Below are 19,894 nucleotides of genomic sequence, written 5' to 3' on the forward strand. Positions count from 1 at the left end.
CTCTGCCTGTGTCTCTGCCCCCCTCTCTCTCTGTCTCTCTGTGTCTATCATGAGTGAATAAATAAAAAAAGAAATCTTTAAAAATTATTAAAAAATAAATAAAATAAAACTCTAAGTAACAGATAAACATGCCTAATACATCATGCATTTTATTGATGGCAATTCTCAATCTTGATCTCTTTATTTCCAAAGATGTTTCTACTTAAATTACATTAAACATATTGAAATTGTTTCCTTGCCAACAGAATATAAATTAATACAACTGTGCTAACCCTTCAAAATCCATGGAGGAAACAGCTATGTCTACAATATGTGTTTAAATAAACTAAGATTAAGGGCCAAGAATACTGCTTTTAAATAATTTATAATGTTTTCTTCCTAAAGCTAAGTTTTATTATTAACATAATCTTGAAGGGAGAATAAAATTGTAAGAAGGTATGGGAATACATTAACTGTAAATCTGAGAGGAAAAAAATATTTTAACAACCAAAAAGTGCTGTCAGCATCAGAAGTAATAAAGACTACAGAGTACTTTTAGTTGAGTTCTCAATAGTTCACTTATTTATTGAACATCTATTTCATCCATTGCACCATATTAGGTATTAATATTCCATACTATAAAAAAGCATGGAATAATTATAGTGAACACTACTAAGATTAGAAAGGAATAACAGAGGACATTAATGAAGCGTAAACCATTTCTTCAGAGATGAAAGCATTTCAGTGAACACAATGGGGAACGTTATTTTAACATATAAGAGAGAAAAAACACTAAGCACTATTAAGAAATTAAGTCAGTAAACACTGTATATAATTAGTAGTAAAGGTTACATATGATAGAATGACATGGAAATGAAAAGGTAAATTGTTTCAATTCATAAAGAAGGTTTTCTTATGTCCATTCTACGGAATTTGACCTAATGGGTAATCTGGGAATAAAAAATGAGCTTTGCTTTTTACAAAGATCAGTCCAGTAACAGTTAAGAAACTGAGTAAGAAAGGAAGGTTGAAGTAATAGGCTACTGCAATAATTTAGGCTGGAGAGGATAAAAGCCTAAATTAGAATAATGGTAAATAACAGAGAGAGTGAATTGAAGAATAGGGAAAAAGGAAAAAGTCAGCTTGACAGAACATGACATTTGAGTACGAGGATGGGAAGGAATCTAGTATTTCCATCATATTTCTATTTCAGAATCTGGGTCTAGCCTATCTTCACCACAATTAAACCATGGGATTCACCTAACCTTCATGGATTCTATTACTCTACATACTAAGTGAAGATATTGCATCAATCCTCTGATGTCCCTCACCAGTTTAAAATACCCATTACAATGACTAGTGGATATACATGGTCTTAGGTACCTTATACTATTATACTCAATTGAAATGTAAGTGATTGTTCTTTCTTCTTTGTTCTTTTGATCTACCTCTTTAATACAATTACACCAAATTACCTGTGTGAAAGAGCAATATAAGAAATCACAAAAACGTTTTTCCCATGAGACTAATTTTCTCAAAGCCGCTACTTCTAATTACACTACACTTCCATTATCAGCATTATTTTCATTCAGAAAGAGTAGCTGACTAGTCAACGATAGTTTCAATAAAGCTAATATTTATTCAACTTAAACACAGCATTAAAAATAGATATAACAAGGCATTTGCCTAAATTCAACCCTAAGGTTTTCTGTCATGTAAATATTCTTTTGGGATATTACATCTCAAAATAATCGATTCCTTAAACACATCAATCTATAGAATAGTCCCTAAGTATGAATCAGATGTTTTGCCAACAGGTAAAACTCCTAGGATTACTTTTAATGACTGATATTTAAAACAATGATTTCTGACTTGTCAGAGATACTCAGGGAAGAAGTTTAAAGGGTAATTTATTTCTTAAAAATCTTAATGTCCGCATCATTTAAACAAAGAATCTAGTCATGGTACTGAATAAACAACATTTTAATACTGTTTTGCTAGGTATTCTGAGGTATTTTTACAACTGAACTAAAGAAGAGGAAAGACACTTTCTACAGTTTTTCAGAAGTATTTTAGTCAGACCATCCCCTCTCCCCAATGGCCCTAACATCTTAGAAATGAAAACAGTGAAGTCCAGAGGGTTAAAATCCTAGTCAAGTTGATCTGGGTAAACTAGATACTGCATTTTCACTACAATTTTCCAATGAATCTAACTACTTCTATATTTTTGAAATGTTAAGTGTGATTCTATGTCAAATGCTATCAGAAATCTCATCAAAGTACACTTCACTTCTTCTAGGCTTAAACAACAACAAAAAAATCCCTTACTTAATAAAGCCCTTGAACTTCAGAAGATAATCTAACTACAAAAAGATATATGACATTCACTTTGTACTTTCACAACTTAAAACAATGAGGATATTAAATTTAATATTATACTATATTAAAAATCAATGATAATTAAATAATGTCAAAATAAAAATATTTGAATAAATTTAAACATTTGATGATCATAAATAAGTATATGAGATATAACTGAAACACCCTCCCCAAAGTTGGTGTATGGAAGAAAACTGTCAACCAGCATATGATAAAAAGTAAGGATCTAAATTTTTCTTCTACCAAGAAATCACCTGAGAAAACTTTTTCATTTATTTATCAAGTGAATCCTAAGGCTCTAAAATATGCCAAGCACTATTCTAAGACCCAAGGATGAAGTGCTGAACAAGAAAAGTAAGAGCCTCATGAGACTTACATTCTAGTAGCAAAACACATACAATAAACAAGGAAAACATCAGATAATGATAAATGTTATGGAGAAAATGTCACTTAAGTTATAAGATAAAAGCGTTACTCTGTAACAACTTGAGATTAGATGGTCAGTGAGGGCCTCATTAAGGAAGTAAGTTTTTAGCTTACTTCAAAATAACAAGAAAGGATCTACCCACTCTAAGAGTAGGACAAAAGAACATTCTCAACATAGGAAATAACATGTATAAAGACCTCAAAACAGGCACCAACCAGGATGGAAGAAGTGAGAAAAAGACCAGTATTTCATGAAGCACAACTGATATGGGAAAGGATGACTTGAGATCAGAGAGAAAGGTGGGGGCCAGATCTCACAGGGCCAAAGTATCAGCATGAACTTTTTTGGTACAAACCTGAGTCTGGAAAATTTGCAACAAGCATAGTGTTAACAATGCTTTTTAGTTACCAGAGTCTAAAAAGAGAGGATGACTTTCAATGAACAAACTCAGATGTTTTATCAAAAAATAATTTGTTTTGTTTTTGTTTTTAACCTTGGAAAAGTAACCTATATTAATATGTAGTATTACAATCTCTAATTATAATTCCCATCAAATATAATCAACTGATGCGGGTATCAGTGTGCAACAGGAATTGCAAAGTTTGGGTACATTGCTACCCATCACTATGTGTTAGTGGGCCTCTTTAAGAAATTGAGTTACATGGCTTTTAAATTCCCTCAAGCTACATTAGAATTTTCACTGACTCCTTATTTCAAACATAATAGTGGTTTTCAAACTCTAAATTGCTAGGAATCTCTCATGTTTGACTGTATAATGATTACTAATTTTATTCTGTTTCTCTGACTCTATCCTGAGCTCGTAGATAGATAAGATTATCTTCCCTAATTATAAATACTTGCTTGGAAACTTGAGCCTCTCCCTATATAGTATGTAGTTTAAAAGGATTTCATTTTTGAAACTTAGTGGTTCTATAAAACAAAATAAAACAAAAAACTATACCTATTTGTTTTGCAGCCTGCAATATATCATTTAAGTCTTCATTTACACTTTGTATCTCACTCTTCTCCAGTTTTTCATTCAAAAATGTTACTATCTTCTTCCACGTCACGTCCAAATCCAGAATTTGTTCATGAAGTTTAGACCGCTTCACCTGAAACAGCATAATACAGAGACAATGGTTAAAGATTTCCTCAAAGCCATCACATACTACATATATTTTCCATTACATTATACAACTTGGCACTATCCACAAGAATTCAAAATTGCTTTTTAACTAAGCTCCCAGAAGAGCTTTACCTAAATGTGATTTCAAAAAATCTTGTCCTGGGACGCCTGGGTTGCTCAGTGGTTGAGCACTGGCCTTTGGCTCAGATCATGATCCTGGGGACCTGGAATCAAGTCCCATATAGGGCTCCCTGCAGGGAGCCTGCTTCTCCCTCTGCCTATGTCTCTGCCTCTCTCTCTGTGTCTCTCATGAATAAATAAATAAAATCTCTAAAAAAATAAAATAAAAATCTTGCCTGTATAAAGGATATGTTTAATAAAAACTTTGTTTTTCATAGTTTTAATCACAATGAATATTCATTGTGCAATTATTATCATACAGCAAAGGAAAAAGGAAAAAGTCCAACATCTGGGGTGCCTGGCTGGCTCAGTAGGTAGAATATGTGACTCTGGATCTTGGGGTCCTAAGTTTGAGCCTCACTGGATATAGAGATTGCTATAATAAATAAACTTTAAAAAATTGCCAAAAATTGAATTAAATTATTTCAATGGGTCATAGCTACAGAAAGGTTCAACTTTGAACTCTTTTGTATTGTTGGCTATATCCCAAGATAAAAAGTTACATTAAAAAGAGGTTCATTAGAAGGTGCCTGGGAGACTCAGTCAATTGAGCATCTAAATCTTGGTTTCAGCTGAGGTCATGGTCTCAGGGTTGTGAGATTGAGCCCCACACTTGCCTCCATGTTGGGCTACATGCTGGGCTGGGCTCTGCCCTGGGCAAGGAGCCTGCTTAAGATTCTTTTCTTTTTTTTAAAGATTTATTTATTTATTTGAGAGAGAGAAAGGGAGAGAGACAGCATGAGCAGAAGGGCCAGAAGGAGAAAGAATCTCAAGGAGACTCTGTTCTAGGTGCGGAGCCCAACAAGGCACAGAATCCCAGGACCATGAGATCATGACCTGAACCAAAACCAAGAGTTGGATGCTTAACAGACTTTGCCACCCAGGCACCCCTGCATCCTTCTCCTCTCTCGTGCTTGCTCTCTCTCTCTCTCTCTCTCAAAAAAACAAACAAAAAAAACCCAACAACAACAAAAGAGAGGAAAAAAAAATAATCAAATGAGGCTCATTAGATCTGCCACCTTCTTTCTCAGGAAAAAAAAAAATGAAGTGTTTAAAAGCCTTTAAGAATAAATGAAAGAACATGGAATAAGCATGCAGTCCTTACACATTTTCAAATTTTAAAATTTCTTGTGGGGCACCTGGGTGGCTTAGTCTGTTAAGTGTCGCCTCCAGCTCAGGTCATGATCCCAGGGTCCTGGGATGGAGCCCAAAATCAGGCTCTCTGCTCAATGGAGAGATTGATTTTCTCTCTGCCTCTGCCTACCACTCTGCCTATGTGTACACTCATTCTCTGTCAAATAAATTTTAAAATCTTAAAAAAAATAAAACAAAAAAAATAAAATCTGTGAAATCTCTAATGTAAAAGTAACTTGTAAAAGGGGCCTTGGTTAGATGAGAAAAAACAATTCAAGTTTAAGATAGTAATATTAATTAACTATATAGACTATACCTTTGATTGTCATGGAAATGCAAATCAGCTCCCATTGTAAAGAAGGTCAACTGTTTACTATAGTAAAACTGTATCACTATTAGAGGAAAAAAATCTATCTGAAGGCTGTTAACAAATCTCAATCTTTAAGGGAAGGTATTAATTGTAAAACTGCATAAGGACTATAAGCAATAAAAAAATTCCAACCTACTAGAAAACAACATCAATATTCTAGAATAGAGTCAGATAAAAAGTCATCAACCGTGACTGCTGTTTTTTAAAAAAACAACACAGGATCAGTTCCTTCATATATATATTATATAGCTCACATATTCATATCTATCTATAGTTTATATACCTTCGGCCTATAAAGTACACAACCAATTATAAGGACCAGAAAGAAGTCAATTATGAGACCAGCTACTGATTTTAAGATTTAATATTTATACTTTCCATGTTATGGTAAAGACATTATTTCTTTCCATCTTATAAAAATTTTACCAGAGACTATAAACTTATCAGATGATCCAGAATTAAATCACTAGATTAAATTACAAAATTAACTGTAAAATATATATTAGAAACAAAAATTAACAAAGAATTCACTATCACAGTTGTGAGTATTCTCTTTGACAATACTGTCACAGGTGTTTAAGGTAAGTATTCTCATGAGAAACATCATTACCCATTCCCCTTTTTGGTACAATAGCAAACAAGATAACACTTACCATTTTAAGCCCACAGAACCGATAAAAAGAATGTCAATTATCTACTCACATTCTACATTTATAATGTTTTCCATCTAAAAAGTTTACCTTTAAATCAGCCACTTCTTCATTATAATTATCTTGCTTGGTGACATTTGAAAAGGAGCGCAAAGCTCCTGTGAGACGAGGTAAAGCCATCTATTATTCACTCAGTGATCCATACAAGGAGAAACCTTAAACTGAAACAAAACAATATGATATTTATCTGTTGGGAGAAGGCTGGAGAAGTAATCAAACTCAACAAATTGACTCATACAAGAGAAAAGAAAAACCAATTAGTTAAAAAGCAATTTGCCACCAATGTTGAAGAATTCTCCTGACACGCTTTTTACCTATGAAGTTTTTTAATAATCACACTGGCTATGGCTGAACTGAAGAAAGGAAAAAAAGAAACACAAAACACTTGTTTGTGGGTACTACTATAACATCCCTGCAAAATGAGTTTTACAGATTCCCAATGACAGGTCTCTAATACTGTATTACCATTGCCAGTCATACTGAAAGAGATGAAAGCACTTTCCCATCTTTTCTCAAATTTTGTTTTATATTCACTGATTTCATCTCACATTATCCCTTGCTTTCAGAATCTCACTGGCTTTTTCTCTTCTTGAAGTATCAAGCATGTTTCCATCTAAATGCATTTGCATTAATAGTTCTTGCTGTTTGAAACGTTCTTCTGATGTTCATATAGCTGACTCTTTTGACACAAGATACCTCCTCAGATGGGGCTTTCTTGACTATTCAATCTAAGACAGAACAGCTACTCAGTTACTGTCTCTCAAAGAACAAAATTTCAATTCTCCTTATAATAATTAATTTTTGGCATTTTCTTATTCATTTATCTGTTGTATCGTTCTACAAAGAGAAAGCTTCCTGACAAAAAAAAGACTTTTATTTCACTGATCTGTCCTGGCAAATAGAATAGTCTGGGAATATTTTGGGTACTCGATAATTACTTGATAAGTAATTAAAAAAAGAAAAATGGAGAAAAGGAAATGGAAAAAAGGAGACTGAAGAACAGAAGGGGAAAAAAAATTAAAGCAACTGGGGAAAGGGAGAACTCCCAAGAAAAGAAAGAAGTCAGATGATCTGATCTAGATTCCTTGTTTACATGATGACAACTAAACAACTAAACCTTCTGACAAACAAACTATGAGGTGAGTCTTTAAGAAAACACTGTTGGAGGGTCATCTTGGATTAAGACTGCTTATTATAAACTATAATCTACAGGTTTATAAGACATGGCTCCTTGGGAGTGTCACAAATGGTATATAAGTCTCTAGGACAGATTTCAGGGATGATTTTGCCTCACATGGAACATGTGGCAAAATCTGGTGATATTTTGAGGTATCATAACTGGAAAGTGAGGGGTATGCTGGCTTCTGGTAGATAGAGGCCAGTGATGCTGCTAAACATCCTATAATACACAGGACAGTCTCCCCACAACAAAGAATTATATAGCCGAAGATGTAAGTAGTGCAGGGCTTATGAAATCATACTCCAGAGTATGAAATAGAGGTGTTTTATAACCCAAACATTTCCTACACTGTGAAATATCTCACAAACCACAATTAAGACACCTAATTGATTATTCTGGGCCAAAGAGCATGTGTCCAATATGGGAAGGAAAGCACCAGGAGGACCATATAGAATATTTCAGAACATGCCTGGATTCTGCTCTTCTTCTTCATTATATCCTTGAAGTTATCAGAAAGTTTAATACTTGGAAAAATCTGAATCCTATATTAAATAATTATATATAAAATAACTGAAACGTTTAATAAAAATAAGAGAATTAAAAAATAATGAATAATAATAAAATAGGAAATGACCAGGGAAATTTGAAAACTTTTAGAAATAAAAACATATATTTATTAAATTTAAAAACAATCAAATGGATGGATTAAAGAATAGATTAGATGTAACTAAAGAGAAAAGTAGTGACCTGGAATAAAGATCTAAAGAAATAACCCAATATGCTGTCACAATCAAAGTAAAGATTAAGAAGAACAAAGAGGAAGAAGTTCAAATATATCAATCCTCACAATAAGTGTAAATGAGTTAAACTTAACATTTATAAGATCAACAGAATTACTAAACAGCAATCAAGTGAATATTAAAGCTATACCTAAAACTCCAGAAGAAAGTTATAAGTCCATCACTGAAGTGAAAGCTCAATATTTGATTACTGAAAGGTCAAATCTACACTCTATCTCTATTCAGTAAAGTTATATAGGGGACCTGAGCAGTGAAACTAATAAGTTTAATTTAATGAACATATACAGAAATCTATACCTAATAATTAGAAAATACATATTCTTCACAAGTACATTTATAAAACTTCAATGAAATAGTCTATCTTAGGCTATAAAGCAAGTTTCAACAAATTTCAAAGAGTAATAAGTACCATACAGATCAGAGGTCAACAAACTTTTCCTGCAGAAAGACAGAGTAAATATTTTAGACTTAGGAGGTCATGTGCAGTCTTTGTCACATAGTTTGGGGTTGTTTTTGCTTTTGTCTTAAACAACACCAGGTGACCAAGTTAGTGTGTTGACCCCTGATACAGGTTCTGTTTACCGAGCAAAATACAATTAGATTAGAAATCAAAACACAAAGATAAAGTAAAAAAAAAAACACAAATGACTGCACTGCATATCAATAAGGAAATGGTAGGAAAATGGCTGGGGAAAAAAAAAAAACATTTGGATCACATCAAAGAATTTTAATCAGAAAAGTAAGATGACCCAATTTGCAAATAAACACCCTAGCCAGTTGACTTTAAATTTCAACTACTCATTGGGAGTGAATTTAGGAGAGCATTTCTGGGAACAAAATGATTCAGGGAATCATATCTGGATTTTTCTAACATGGGCTAAAAACTGTCCAGAGCATTTGGAAAAAGAAATGAAAGCAATAGTCAATAAACAGTACAAAACAGAGATTCTTGAATCTTAATCTACATCAGTCACCTACCTAAAACTAAGCCCCTGACACTCTACTCCTCACCCCCAATTTTGACTCAATGGATCAGATGGTCCTGAGATGGGGCATAAGAATTTTACATTTCCAACAAGTTCAGGTCAAGGACCACACTGAGAATGACTGTCTTAGGGATATTAGGATATGTCTTTTATTCTTAAATCACCATTCAATTTTATCTCAGATCAATAGTTACCAAGGAGTTTCCTCCTACTAAGAATTCAGTGACCTGAGTTTAGGTGCACAATCTGCTCTCCTGGGAGCCATTCTCAACCAGATCTGTGAGACAATTAAGTCTCAACTGAAAGTGACTTGAGTGACTTTTTTCTCAATTGTTCCAAGGATGGAACACGGGTAACTATTATCCACCAGGAAAAGTAAGGCACACAACAATGCCTTAGGGCACTGGTATTTAAAATCATAATCTAGATTAAGAGACTGTAAAGATAGGCATTCTATTTATAATGACTGACATTTCCCAGAAGCTTTAAAGGTCTTCACAGTAAACTGAATATATTCTGCCTCAGAACCTGCCTTTTACCACCTAAGTTAGTGCTTTCAAAATACATCATAACAAGAGACATATGATACATGGAATATTCTGCCTCAGGCATGCTTTACGAATAAAAAGGGGATTTATGACCACTACTTCTCTTATTTTTACATATTCAACTGAATCCCCTGTCCTTCTCTAAAAAGAGCAGGGCGAAAGAATAAAAATGGATGAAGCCTAATTCACAAACCTAACAAATCCTAATAAACAAGATAATATACCCAATCTCTAAGAATAGATCAAACAGCAGGGCCTGGTAATGAGGCCATACTGTTGCTACATAATATACTAATAGGAAACTTTAAAACTCCTTGCAGTCTCATCAAAATGATCAATATTAATTATACTTGTCAAGAATATAAACTAACACATACTACTTGATTTTCTTTTTTGTTTTACCTGTTTTCTTCCTCAGGTCAAATGCTAAGACTAAAAATGTAATAGCTCATTTGCTCATGATCATCTGTATATCATTTATTCACAAATATTTGAGTTTGTCCTAGTTACCAAGAACTATGTTAGACATTAGGCATTAGTAAGACTTACAGAACTCTGTTCTTCCAGACTCACTGTACTTTGTTTGTACCAGGTAAAAAGATTACTAACACTTAATGGTATCTAAAATATATAAAGTCAGAGGCACCTGGGTGGTGCAGTAGTGGAGCATCTGCCTCTGGCTCAGGTGGATCCCGGGGTCCTGGGATGGAGTCCCGTGTCAGGCTCCCTGCAGGGAACCTGCTTCTCCCTCTGCCTGTGTCTCTGCCTCTCTTTTTCTAAGTCTCTCATGAATAAATAAATCTTAAATAAATAAACAAAACTCTCCCTAAGAGACATACACATATATAAATATTTTGTACTTCATTTCATAAGCCACATGAATGCCATGAAACCTATCCACATGAACCTCTAAAAACCTAAGATCAGACAGTAGAGGACCAAGTACAGAGTCCTAAGAAAGAGATCAGCAAAGACTTGTCATATGAAGAAAGTGTTACCATAAGAGAACAGAATATTTCAAATGCTGTTACAGAGCCCACAGTACTTGGCCACTCTCAGGTCTTAGATGACTTTAGCACACATAGTTTCAAAAACACTGGGGGAGAAAGCAAATTTCATTGGTTTAAAGGATAAATGAAGGGGAAAAAATGAGGAAATAAAATGGATACAGCTAATTTTTCAAGAAACCTGGCCAAGAAGAAAAGAAGAAAGGACAAGAAATAGTAAAATACATTGGGTCAAGAGTTTTTGAAAATATAGGAGAGAGTTGAGCACAATTCCATAACCAGGAAAGAGCCAGTAGAGAGGGTAATGCTGAATAATCAGAAGGCTATGACTAAGGGAATAGAGTCCCTGGGAATACCAGCAAGAATGAGAACAAAAGCATGAAGTAGAGACTTAAGACATGCTAGAAGGAAGAGCAGGGAGGGATGGATATGTCAAAGTGCAGATATGTTTCTAACATTGTGAAGCAGAAAGTGAATGGGGAGAGAAAAAGGTAGTGAAAGGGAATTCCACTAAAAAAGACACTTTGTTTGAGGTCTGCTGGAAGTATTCAAAAGACGATGAGAAAAAAGTTTTGAAGACAGAGGCAAAAGTTTGACCTTACCAACAGTAAGATGGGAAATTAATTAACAAATCATCACACAATTTTTCAAGTAGCAATGAATATTCAGTTTATACTGGAAAAACACAAATTTGGAGTAGCAACAATCTGGCAAAGGAAAAAAGATTGTTATGATCCAGGGTTAAGGTTTTATAACATAGGGACAGTAGGAGGACAATGGAGTCTAAATGATGAGAATAATTAAATTCTGGATTTTAAATCCAAACAAAAGGAAAAAACATTCAAGTTGGAGGTCTTAAAGACACATCGTAACGTTCATGGTTAAAGTTCAGTTTTATAAGATGACAGTGAATACACATTAAGATAAACTGTCCTGGAGTGCCTAGGTGGCTCAGTAGTTGAATATGCCTTCAGCTCAGGTTGTGATCCTGGGGTCCTGGGATGGAATATGAATAAACAATTAAAATCTTAAAAAAATATATATATAAACTGTCTTATGTAGCAGTTGTTACCTCGGTAATTTTTATTCCATATTGAATATGACCTACTAAATGGCAAATGAAAAAATGAAAAAATCCTAAAATAATAAATATTAACCCCTTAGCATATAATTTATAAATGACTAAAACCCAAAAGACTATTTTTATTGGCCAGAAGTACTACCTGTGATTATCTGAATGAATCTTCAGAATGTTGATTAGACATATGTACAGATAAAAAAGAAAGGTCTTGAAGAAGTTAATTGCCCTTTTAAACATTCAAATAGGGAAGATAAAAATCTGATTTTTTAGAAAATAGATTTCAAAATAGATTTCCCTTTGTGAAATATTATTAACCAACAATCAGTGGGCTAAAATTCTAGTACAAATTATTTTGAAATATCACATAGGAAGTCTTAAGATCCTTCATATTTCAAATCTGTTTCTAAATTCTAAAAAGGGCCTGTTTGACAGTAACTTTAGGAAAATATAGTTACTGTAGTTTCCATTATAAACAAATAACAAAACCTCCAAAACAGCCAAACTCTATTTCCTAATGAAGATAAAGCCAGCAATTAGCTGTTGGCAATCGTGGATACTAGAAAATTACCAGGGTGGGGGGAAGGGGGGTAGGTTGTCAAAGGTCAAAGTGATATAATGTAGGAAAGGGATGATAAAAACACTCAAATGATGGGAGGAGGCGGTGAATAGAGTAAAAATTAGAATTTAAAATTTCAGTATTTACAATTATATGCGCAAAAATCAGATCTTGAAAAAGAAACTGGAATATTTACATTTTACTTCTAAAAAGTGAGTTAACACAGTCAAGATCAGAATTTAGAAAATATCAGCCTTCATAGACATATTACAATATAATCCTGTATTATGCCATTTCAAAAAGGGGTAATTTTTCGCAGTAATTTCTAATTTGTACATCATTGCCATTAATTAGTTAATAAGGTAGAGTCACATCATAGACACATTCACTTACTTGAATCAACCAAATAAAACAGGCCAAATAAAAGATATAGACAAACAAAAACAGCAACACTGGAAATTTTGGCACTATTTCATATACTGTATGTTTGTTCAGAGTGAATGAGGAATAAGCAAAGAAAAATGATGCTCCCTTCATGTCTGAATCACCATATGCATCTCAAACTGTGAGCATCCTGCTACATTGCATGACTCCAATGTTTAAAACTATGCTCCCTTTAAAAAAAAAAAAAAAAGATATACACAGGGCATCTGGGTGGCAGGTAGGTTGAGTGTCAGACTCTTAATTTTGGCTCAGGTCATGACCTCACAGTCATGAGATCAAGCACCCCTGTCAGGCTCCTTGCTTAACATGGAGTCTACTTGAGATTCTCTCTCTCCCTCTGCCCCTCCCCCAACATGAGTGCACTCTCTCACTCTCTCAAAATAAATAAAATCTTTTAAGTATATATTTTTGTGTGAATATATGTATTTATATGTATTTTTGTACACACACACAAACACATACATTATGGCCATTAAATACAAGCCAAGGTGAAGGCAGACAATCACTGATGCACCCAGGTGTCCCTCTTTTTCTTTTTCTTTTTTTTAAGATTTTATTTATTTATTTGAGAGTGAGAGAGAGGGTGCAACACAAGTGAGGAAGAGAGGAAGTGCTTAGCAGGGAGTCCAACACAGGGCTTGATCCCAGGACCCTGAGAACATGACTTGAGCTGAAGACAGATGCTTAACTGATTGAGCAACCGAGGTGCCCCTATCCTAACTCATTCTGAAGCAAGAAGCAACTGCTCTTCAACAGTTTCCAATCAAATTAGAAATCATGGAGAACAGTGAAAGCAAAGGAAATATAAAAAATATATACATATACACTTTTTATATAAGTCAACATATATATAATGGTTTATTAAAAATGATATTTATATAAGGTTCATACTAATTTACCTCCCCCAACTAATTACTTACTTATATGAACCCAGGTTTCCCACTCTAGGAAGAATGGACCTAGTTAGGTTCATAACTATAAACCAAAGTCTTTATTATAAGAGACCCCTATAATTATATTAATTTTACTTTTTAAGGATAAAGAAAAGCTTTTCTTTAAATGCCCTTGAAAAAACAAGTGTCCAGAAAAACGTATCAGCAGCAGTCATGAACAAGAATATAGTCAGAAAGCATTTCACAAAAACTAAACAAGTTCACATATTACTCCAGAAAACACATACAACAGATACACGACACACTAGGAGTGCTTAACTCTCTTGACACTGGTCCAGTTGAAAAGGTCCTAGGTCAGATTACCTGAGAAAAGCAGAATTCTCATTCCACCCCAAACTATGGGCTTCTAGAAGACAAATGCAAAGAATTTCTGTCTGTCCCTTAATAAAACCTAGATTCACCAAATCAAAACTCTAGTGATTCTCTAGCCTTAGCTGTTTAGAGAAAAGGGTCTTTCTGACCTTACACTTGTTCCTGTGTGTTACAGCTGTGTGGAGCACTATTACATTTTCCAATATGAGTTTTTTTTTGGAAATCCGACTCAAGCTTTTACACCCAAACAACTAGGATTATCCACTCTGAATCCAAAAAATATTTATCAAAGGGTATGATCTAAACTTATTGTTTTGTGCACAGTAAATTCTTAAATAGCCCTAACACTGACATATAAAAGACGTTGGCACACACTCACTACCCCTCTTTCTCAAGCAGAGAAAAACACTAATTTCAGGACTCAAATTAATTTATATGATAAACAAAAAATATAAGAACAGAAAAGTCAGCTACTAACTCACTAGGCATTATGAATGCCTTCCTATGTACAAATACACAAAGAGTAAAAATTTTATGGTTTTACTACACTGCATTTAATATATATGCTTTATTTAATCTTCCTGAAAAAACATATCCCAGTGACCATTATTTAACACTCAGGTCTGAATTGTTTATTTCAATATTTATGAATAAAAACTTTACTACTGATAAAAAACCAGAGCACTCTCTTTTGCTTTGCTGTGATATCGATTAGAAATATGCCCTGACAAAGTCCATGAGAATGTTTTCTCTGTGCTTTGTTCTGAGTTGAGCCATCACTTCCTTATAAGACTTCATTCTAAGCTACTCAGAGCTTCCTAAACTGAGAAAAACTGTTTGAAAGAGTCAGGCCTATTAGTTCTCATTCTTTCCAATATTCTAATTTCTAGGCCATTTTTTTTTTAGCAATAAATTATATATTTTACAATTGAGAGGAAAAACAGGCTTTGACAATGATATCCCCTACCTTTTTAAAACCTAATTGCTGAAAGAAACACCATGCTTCAAAAAGCATTACAAACGTATTTTTAAAATTCATTTTCTCTAATGTTTTAAAAATTATAGCATGTAACCTTAAATTTTTAAATACTAATGTAGTCATTTCTCTAAAAATTCCCGGTTAAGAATTTTTAGTGAAGATATTAGGAAAATCATAGTATCTGTTGGCTTTTTTAATAAAAGTGACATCTGTGTAAGTTGAACTATGTCTTCCAATGTTTTATAAAAATTCCCATCTAAATATAGACAATAATAATTACTAGATGTTGCTTTCTGATCATAAATGTACTTTTTAAAAAAACTATCTGTACTTAAGTTATCAAATTTAAGCACTCTTTTCCATATTAGTGACTTCAAAATAGGTGAACACACCAGTCATCATACTTTAAATTTTCTCTTCACCAAGTTAATCAGTTTCATTTCTTCACATCAACCCCCTCATTATGTCTTGGTTATATCCTGTAAATTGCAGTATTTTTTAAAAGGGAAAGATCTGAAGCATATAAGGCAAAAATTTAAACTTGTTAAATCTGCATAGCAAGTATATTAGCATTTGTTAATTTATTTTCTGAAATTTCCCATATTCTTGAAATATACCATAATTAAAAGTTTTAATTAAGTTTCAATAAATACAGAAGGCTAAGAGAGATAATAGTTTTAAAGCATCAAATCATATGTTCAGAAAATACTATCTGTAAATTCTTTTTTTTTAATATTTTATTTATTTATTCATGAATGACACAGAGAGAGAGAGGCAGAGACACAAGGCAGAGGGAGAAGCAGGCTCCATTCAGGGAGCCCGACGTGGGACTCATCCGGGGTTTGGGGCTCGATCCGGGGTATCCAGGATCACACCCTGGGCTGAAGGCGGCGCTAAAGTGCTGAGCCAGCCTGGCTGCCCTTATCTGTAAATTCTAAGGTTAATGAGACTGAACATTTGAACACTGAGCATCTGGGTACTTGTTTAATGTTCCCACACATATTATGCATCAATGCCATTAAAGGGAATAGATAATAACAGGTGACCAAATTTTTGAAATAGGTACCAGTCTTTTTAAAAGGTTAAAGGGGGGGATCCCTGGGTGGCGCAGTGGTTTGGCGCCTGCCTTTGGCCCAGGGCACGATCCTGGAGACCCGGGATCGAATCCCACATCAGGCTCCTGGTGCATGGAGCCTGCTTCTCCCTCTGCCTGTGTCTCTACCCCTCTCTCTCTGTATGACTATCATAAATAAATAAAAAATTTAAAAAAAAAATAAAAGGTTAAAGGGAAAAAAAATGAATACAAAGTAAAAGATTAGATAAGCCCATCATAGCAGCACACCTTAAGAGACTATTTGTAAAGACTTGAAAAACACCAGGTCCCCAGGGTCAAAAAGTAAACTCCAAGATGGTAATCTAACCAAGGAAGACTTTAAACCTAATCAGTTTTCAAAATATCTGAAAAAGAACCAAGTTCTTTATCCCACTTTTTATTCAGCACCAATAAAAAATATACAGCATTTGGTGAAAACTTTTTATTCATTCATTAATTCATTCAAGAAAAATGTACTCAATAGGTATATGTGATAAAACTGCTCCAGTGAGGGACGCCTGGGTGGCTCAGCAGTGGAGCATCTGCCTTTGGCTCAGGGTGTGATCCTGGAGTCCCTGCTTCTCCCTTTGCCTGTGTCTCTGCCTCTCTCTATGTCTCTCATGAATATATAAATAAAATCTTTAAAAAAAATTGCTGAAGTGAAATTGTTCCCTCTCTCCTTATTACTAATATTTTCTTTTCTACTGATCATCTCCAAAGCCTAAAAATACAGTATAGGAGCTCCCATACTTAAAAACCTCCACTGACTCCACAGCCCTCTTCAATTAACACCCTACTTATCAGCTTATCTACAAAAAAATTCCACTCCAATCAGACTTTTAGCTCCACTGTTTCACCACAAGAGCTATTAGTATCACAAATAATCTCCACATTGCCAAATTCAATGTTAATTCTCAGTTCTGTTTAATTCCGGTCAGTTTTTGACCTAGCCCTTGTAGAGACAGTTGCCTCACTTTGCATCTAGACCACCAATATCTCTTGTTTTTTTTTTTATCCAACAATACTGGCACTTTTTTCTCCCATTGGTTCCTCCTTATCCTCCTATCCTTTAAGCATTGCTGTGTCCCAAGAACAGAGATCAAGACCTGCTCTCCAGCTACACTTGTTCTTAGGTGATCTCATTCAGTCTCAAGTCTTTATGTATTACTTATATGCTAATTCCAAATTCTTAACTTACACATCCTGTACATCTCTCCTATACTCCAGATTTGTATACACATTAGCTCTTTCACATCTCCACTTGTATGTCTAATGGGTCAACTCAAGCTTAGAAATATCAAAATTGCTCTTCCACTGCAAATCTCCTCCAATGGTCTACCTCACTTAAGTGATCACAACTCCATTCTGCCTGTTGGCTCAGGCCAAAAAAACTTGGGAGTTATGCTTTACTCATCAGCAAACTCTCCCAACTCTACCTTCAAAATATTTTCAGAATCTGACCTCTTCTCACTATCACCCTTTCTTCCCTGGTGATTATTACAATCCCCTATCTAGTCTCCCAATTTTCATCCTTACTCTCTAACAATCTAGTTTCCACACATAAACAAGAATGATTCTTTCCCCAAACAGGTAACATCTGTGACTCCTTCTCTGCTCAAAACCCTTCAACGGTTTCCCGTAACTCTGAGTAAACTTCAAAAGACTTAAAAGAACTTAACTTTCTCTTACATTTTGATGTGATCTCCTGTAACTCTCCTCCTGTTATATTGGGACATCCATATTGGCCTTCTTTCCACTGATGTAACTATACAGATCTCTGCATGAACACTTTTCTCCCACATGTCACATAGGTAGCTCTTTCATTTCCTCACGTCTCTGCTCAAATGTCTCTTTACCAGAGAAGCCTTCTCTGATCACCCTATCTAAATGGCACCCCCTTTCTTGGTCCTTCTCTTCCATCCAACTCACTTTACTTCATGGCATTTATCACATGACACACATTTCCTGTGTTTTCATCAGCTTCATCAAACAGAATATGAGCCCCATGAAGGTGAGAATTTTGCTTTGTTCATTATCTAAAATACTGTTTGGGGCACAGCAGGTCCTCAGTAAGTACCTGTGTAATGGCCAGATGGATGGACTGACAGGAAGGATGGCCAAAGTGGCCATAAAAAAGGGCCAGTATTTACAGATCTGAATACACACACATATGTGTGCACACAAAAATGTATATATATAATAATTTTTTTTACATCATCTTCATTTCAAGACCTCAAAAATATTTTCCCCACATAATTTAATCATTAATTTATTTTAGTCTTGAATAAGAGATATTTTACAAACTAGTAAATTTTCTCAAACACAAAAATAAAAACCTAATGTGATTTACTCAACTTATGATGCCACTCTTCTCAAAGAACTCAATAACATACATGCAGAAATGTAATTCTAAAATTAATATTTAAGCACGTTCTAAATATCAGGCTAATAGAAAACAAAAAGCAATGATAAAAGCTGACAGTACCTAGAAAGCCTAGGCTAGGAGTGGGCTCAGAAGGAAATCCATAACAGAAGAATGTAGGAACAGCTTTCAGTCACCTGATATTTCTTAACTAACATTTTTATTATATTCAATAAATACCAAGTGAATAGCTCTGAAAAACTGGAGCTGTATCAATCATTTTACAAACTCCCTAACAGCTCTAATTTTTTCCCAAGCTAATAGACAAAATCAGTAACTTTGGACACCAACTTTTTCGCTTTTTAAATCAATGACAAGGCCTCTACTTTGCTTACTTCAGACTGATCAGACAGCATTCATGGGTATTAGTATTTTTCCTTGCTTCAAGTCAATTCACTGAACAGTCTCACAAAGCCAGCAATTAAATCTGTGATTCTTTTCAAAAGTGATCTTTAAGTTATTTCTGTTTCCCCATTCGCAGAGTACAGACAGTGCTAATATTTTGCAAAGTTTCCTTCATTCCTTAAAGAATGCTCAGAAAGGCCATTTAGCAAGCCCCCTTGGTGTTGAAAGTACTGCTTAAATCAGGTCTAATTTAGAAAATGCATGCACACTGGGAAAAGATGCACTGAAATTATTTTTTTTGCAAACTATCATCTTCATATTAAGTTCTTATAAGTCATTTATGTAGTGTTTTAGAATTAAGTTTTTTAAATCAAGATGAAGGTATATTTATCTCTGCTGATGTTTAAGAGCAGATTTTAACATTTTTATAGTGCTTCATCTGAGTGGCTTGTTGGGCATTTTACTGACTCTCAAGAAAGTACATAAAGAAATTTTTCTAAAAAGACAAATAGAACCCTCCAACAACAGGTGTGTCTGTGTGGCTTTGTCTTTGGACACATAAGAATTAGAGGCAAAGACACAAGGATTTGGAGATGTCTGGGGCCAGCCTTCTCACTGTAGGCTCAAGATCAACATTCAAAATAGGAAAAAAAAAAAAAAAAGAGGAAAAGAAAAAAAAGGAAAATTGTCTCATTAATAAGAATTTCCTCTCTTGGAATGGAATATGTTTTCCTTTATCAAAATCACATGCAATGTGTCTTAGCGACACACAATTAAATAACTTGCTAGTCACTGACTTAATTTCAAAATGACCTAGCAAGTCTCTAAAAATGCTAGAAAACTGGGGCAACTGAGTGGCACAGTCAGTAAAGATCTGACTCTT

General features: G+C 34.3%; 1 protein-coding gene and 1 non-coding gene across 3 annotated transcripts in view; one reads left to right on the forward strand and one right to left on the reverse strand.

Moving 5' to 3' along the window:
- ASCC3 (activating signal cointegrator 1 complex subunit 3) overlaps positions 1-19,894 on the reverse strand; it is a 349,769-nt gene that overhangs the window by 325,724 nt on the left and 4,151 nt on the right. For both annotated transcript variants that reach the window (XM_055329663.1, XM_055329664.1), the window contains exons 2-3: positions 6,336-6,466; positions 3,747-3,897 (exon numbers count right to left, since the gene is read on the reverse strand). In XM_055329663.1, the coding sequence (XP_055185638.1) occupies positions 3,747-3,897; positions 6,336-6,425 (241 nt within the window). In that variant the 5' untranslated portion in view covers positions 6,426-6,466. The remainder of the gene's footprint in view (positions 1-3,746; positions 3,898-6,335; positions 6,467-19,894) is intronic.
- Positions 19,526-19,656, forward strand: LOC129513206 (small nucleolar RNA SNORA38). Its single transcript, XR_008665186.1, has one exon. It is a non-coding gene; the product is annotated as a small nucleolar RNA SNORA38 (small nucleolar RNA).

Source organism: Nyctereutes procyonoides, unplaced genomic scaffold, assembly GCF_905146905.1.
Source record: "Nyctereutes procyonoides isolate TBG_1078 unplaced genomic scaffold, NYPRO_anot_genome, whole genome shotgun sequence".
NCBI lineage: Eukaryota > Metazoa > Chordata > Mammalia > Carnivora > Canidae > Nyctereutes > Nyctereutes procyonoides.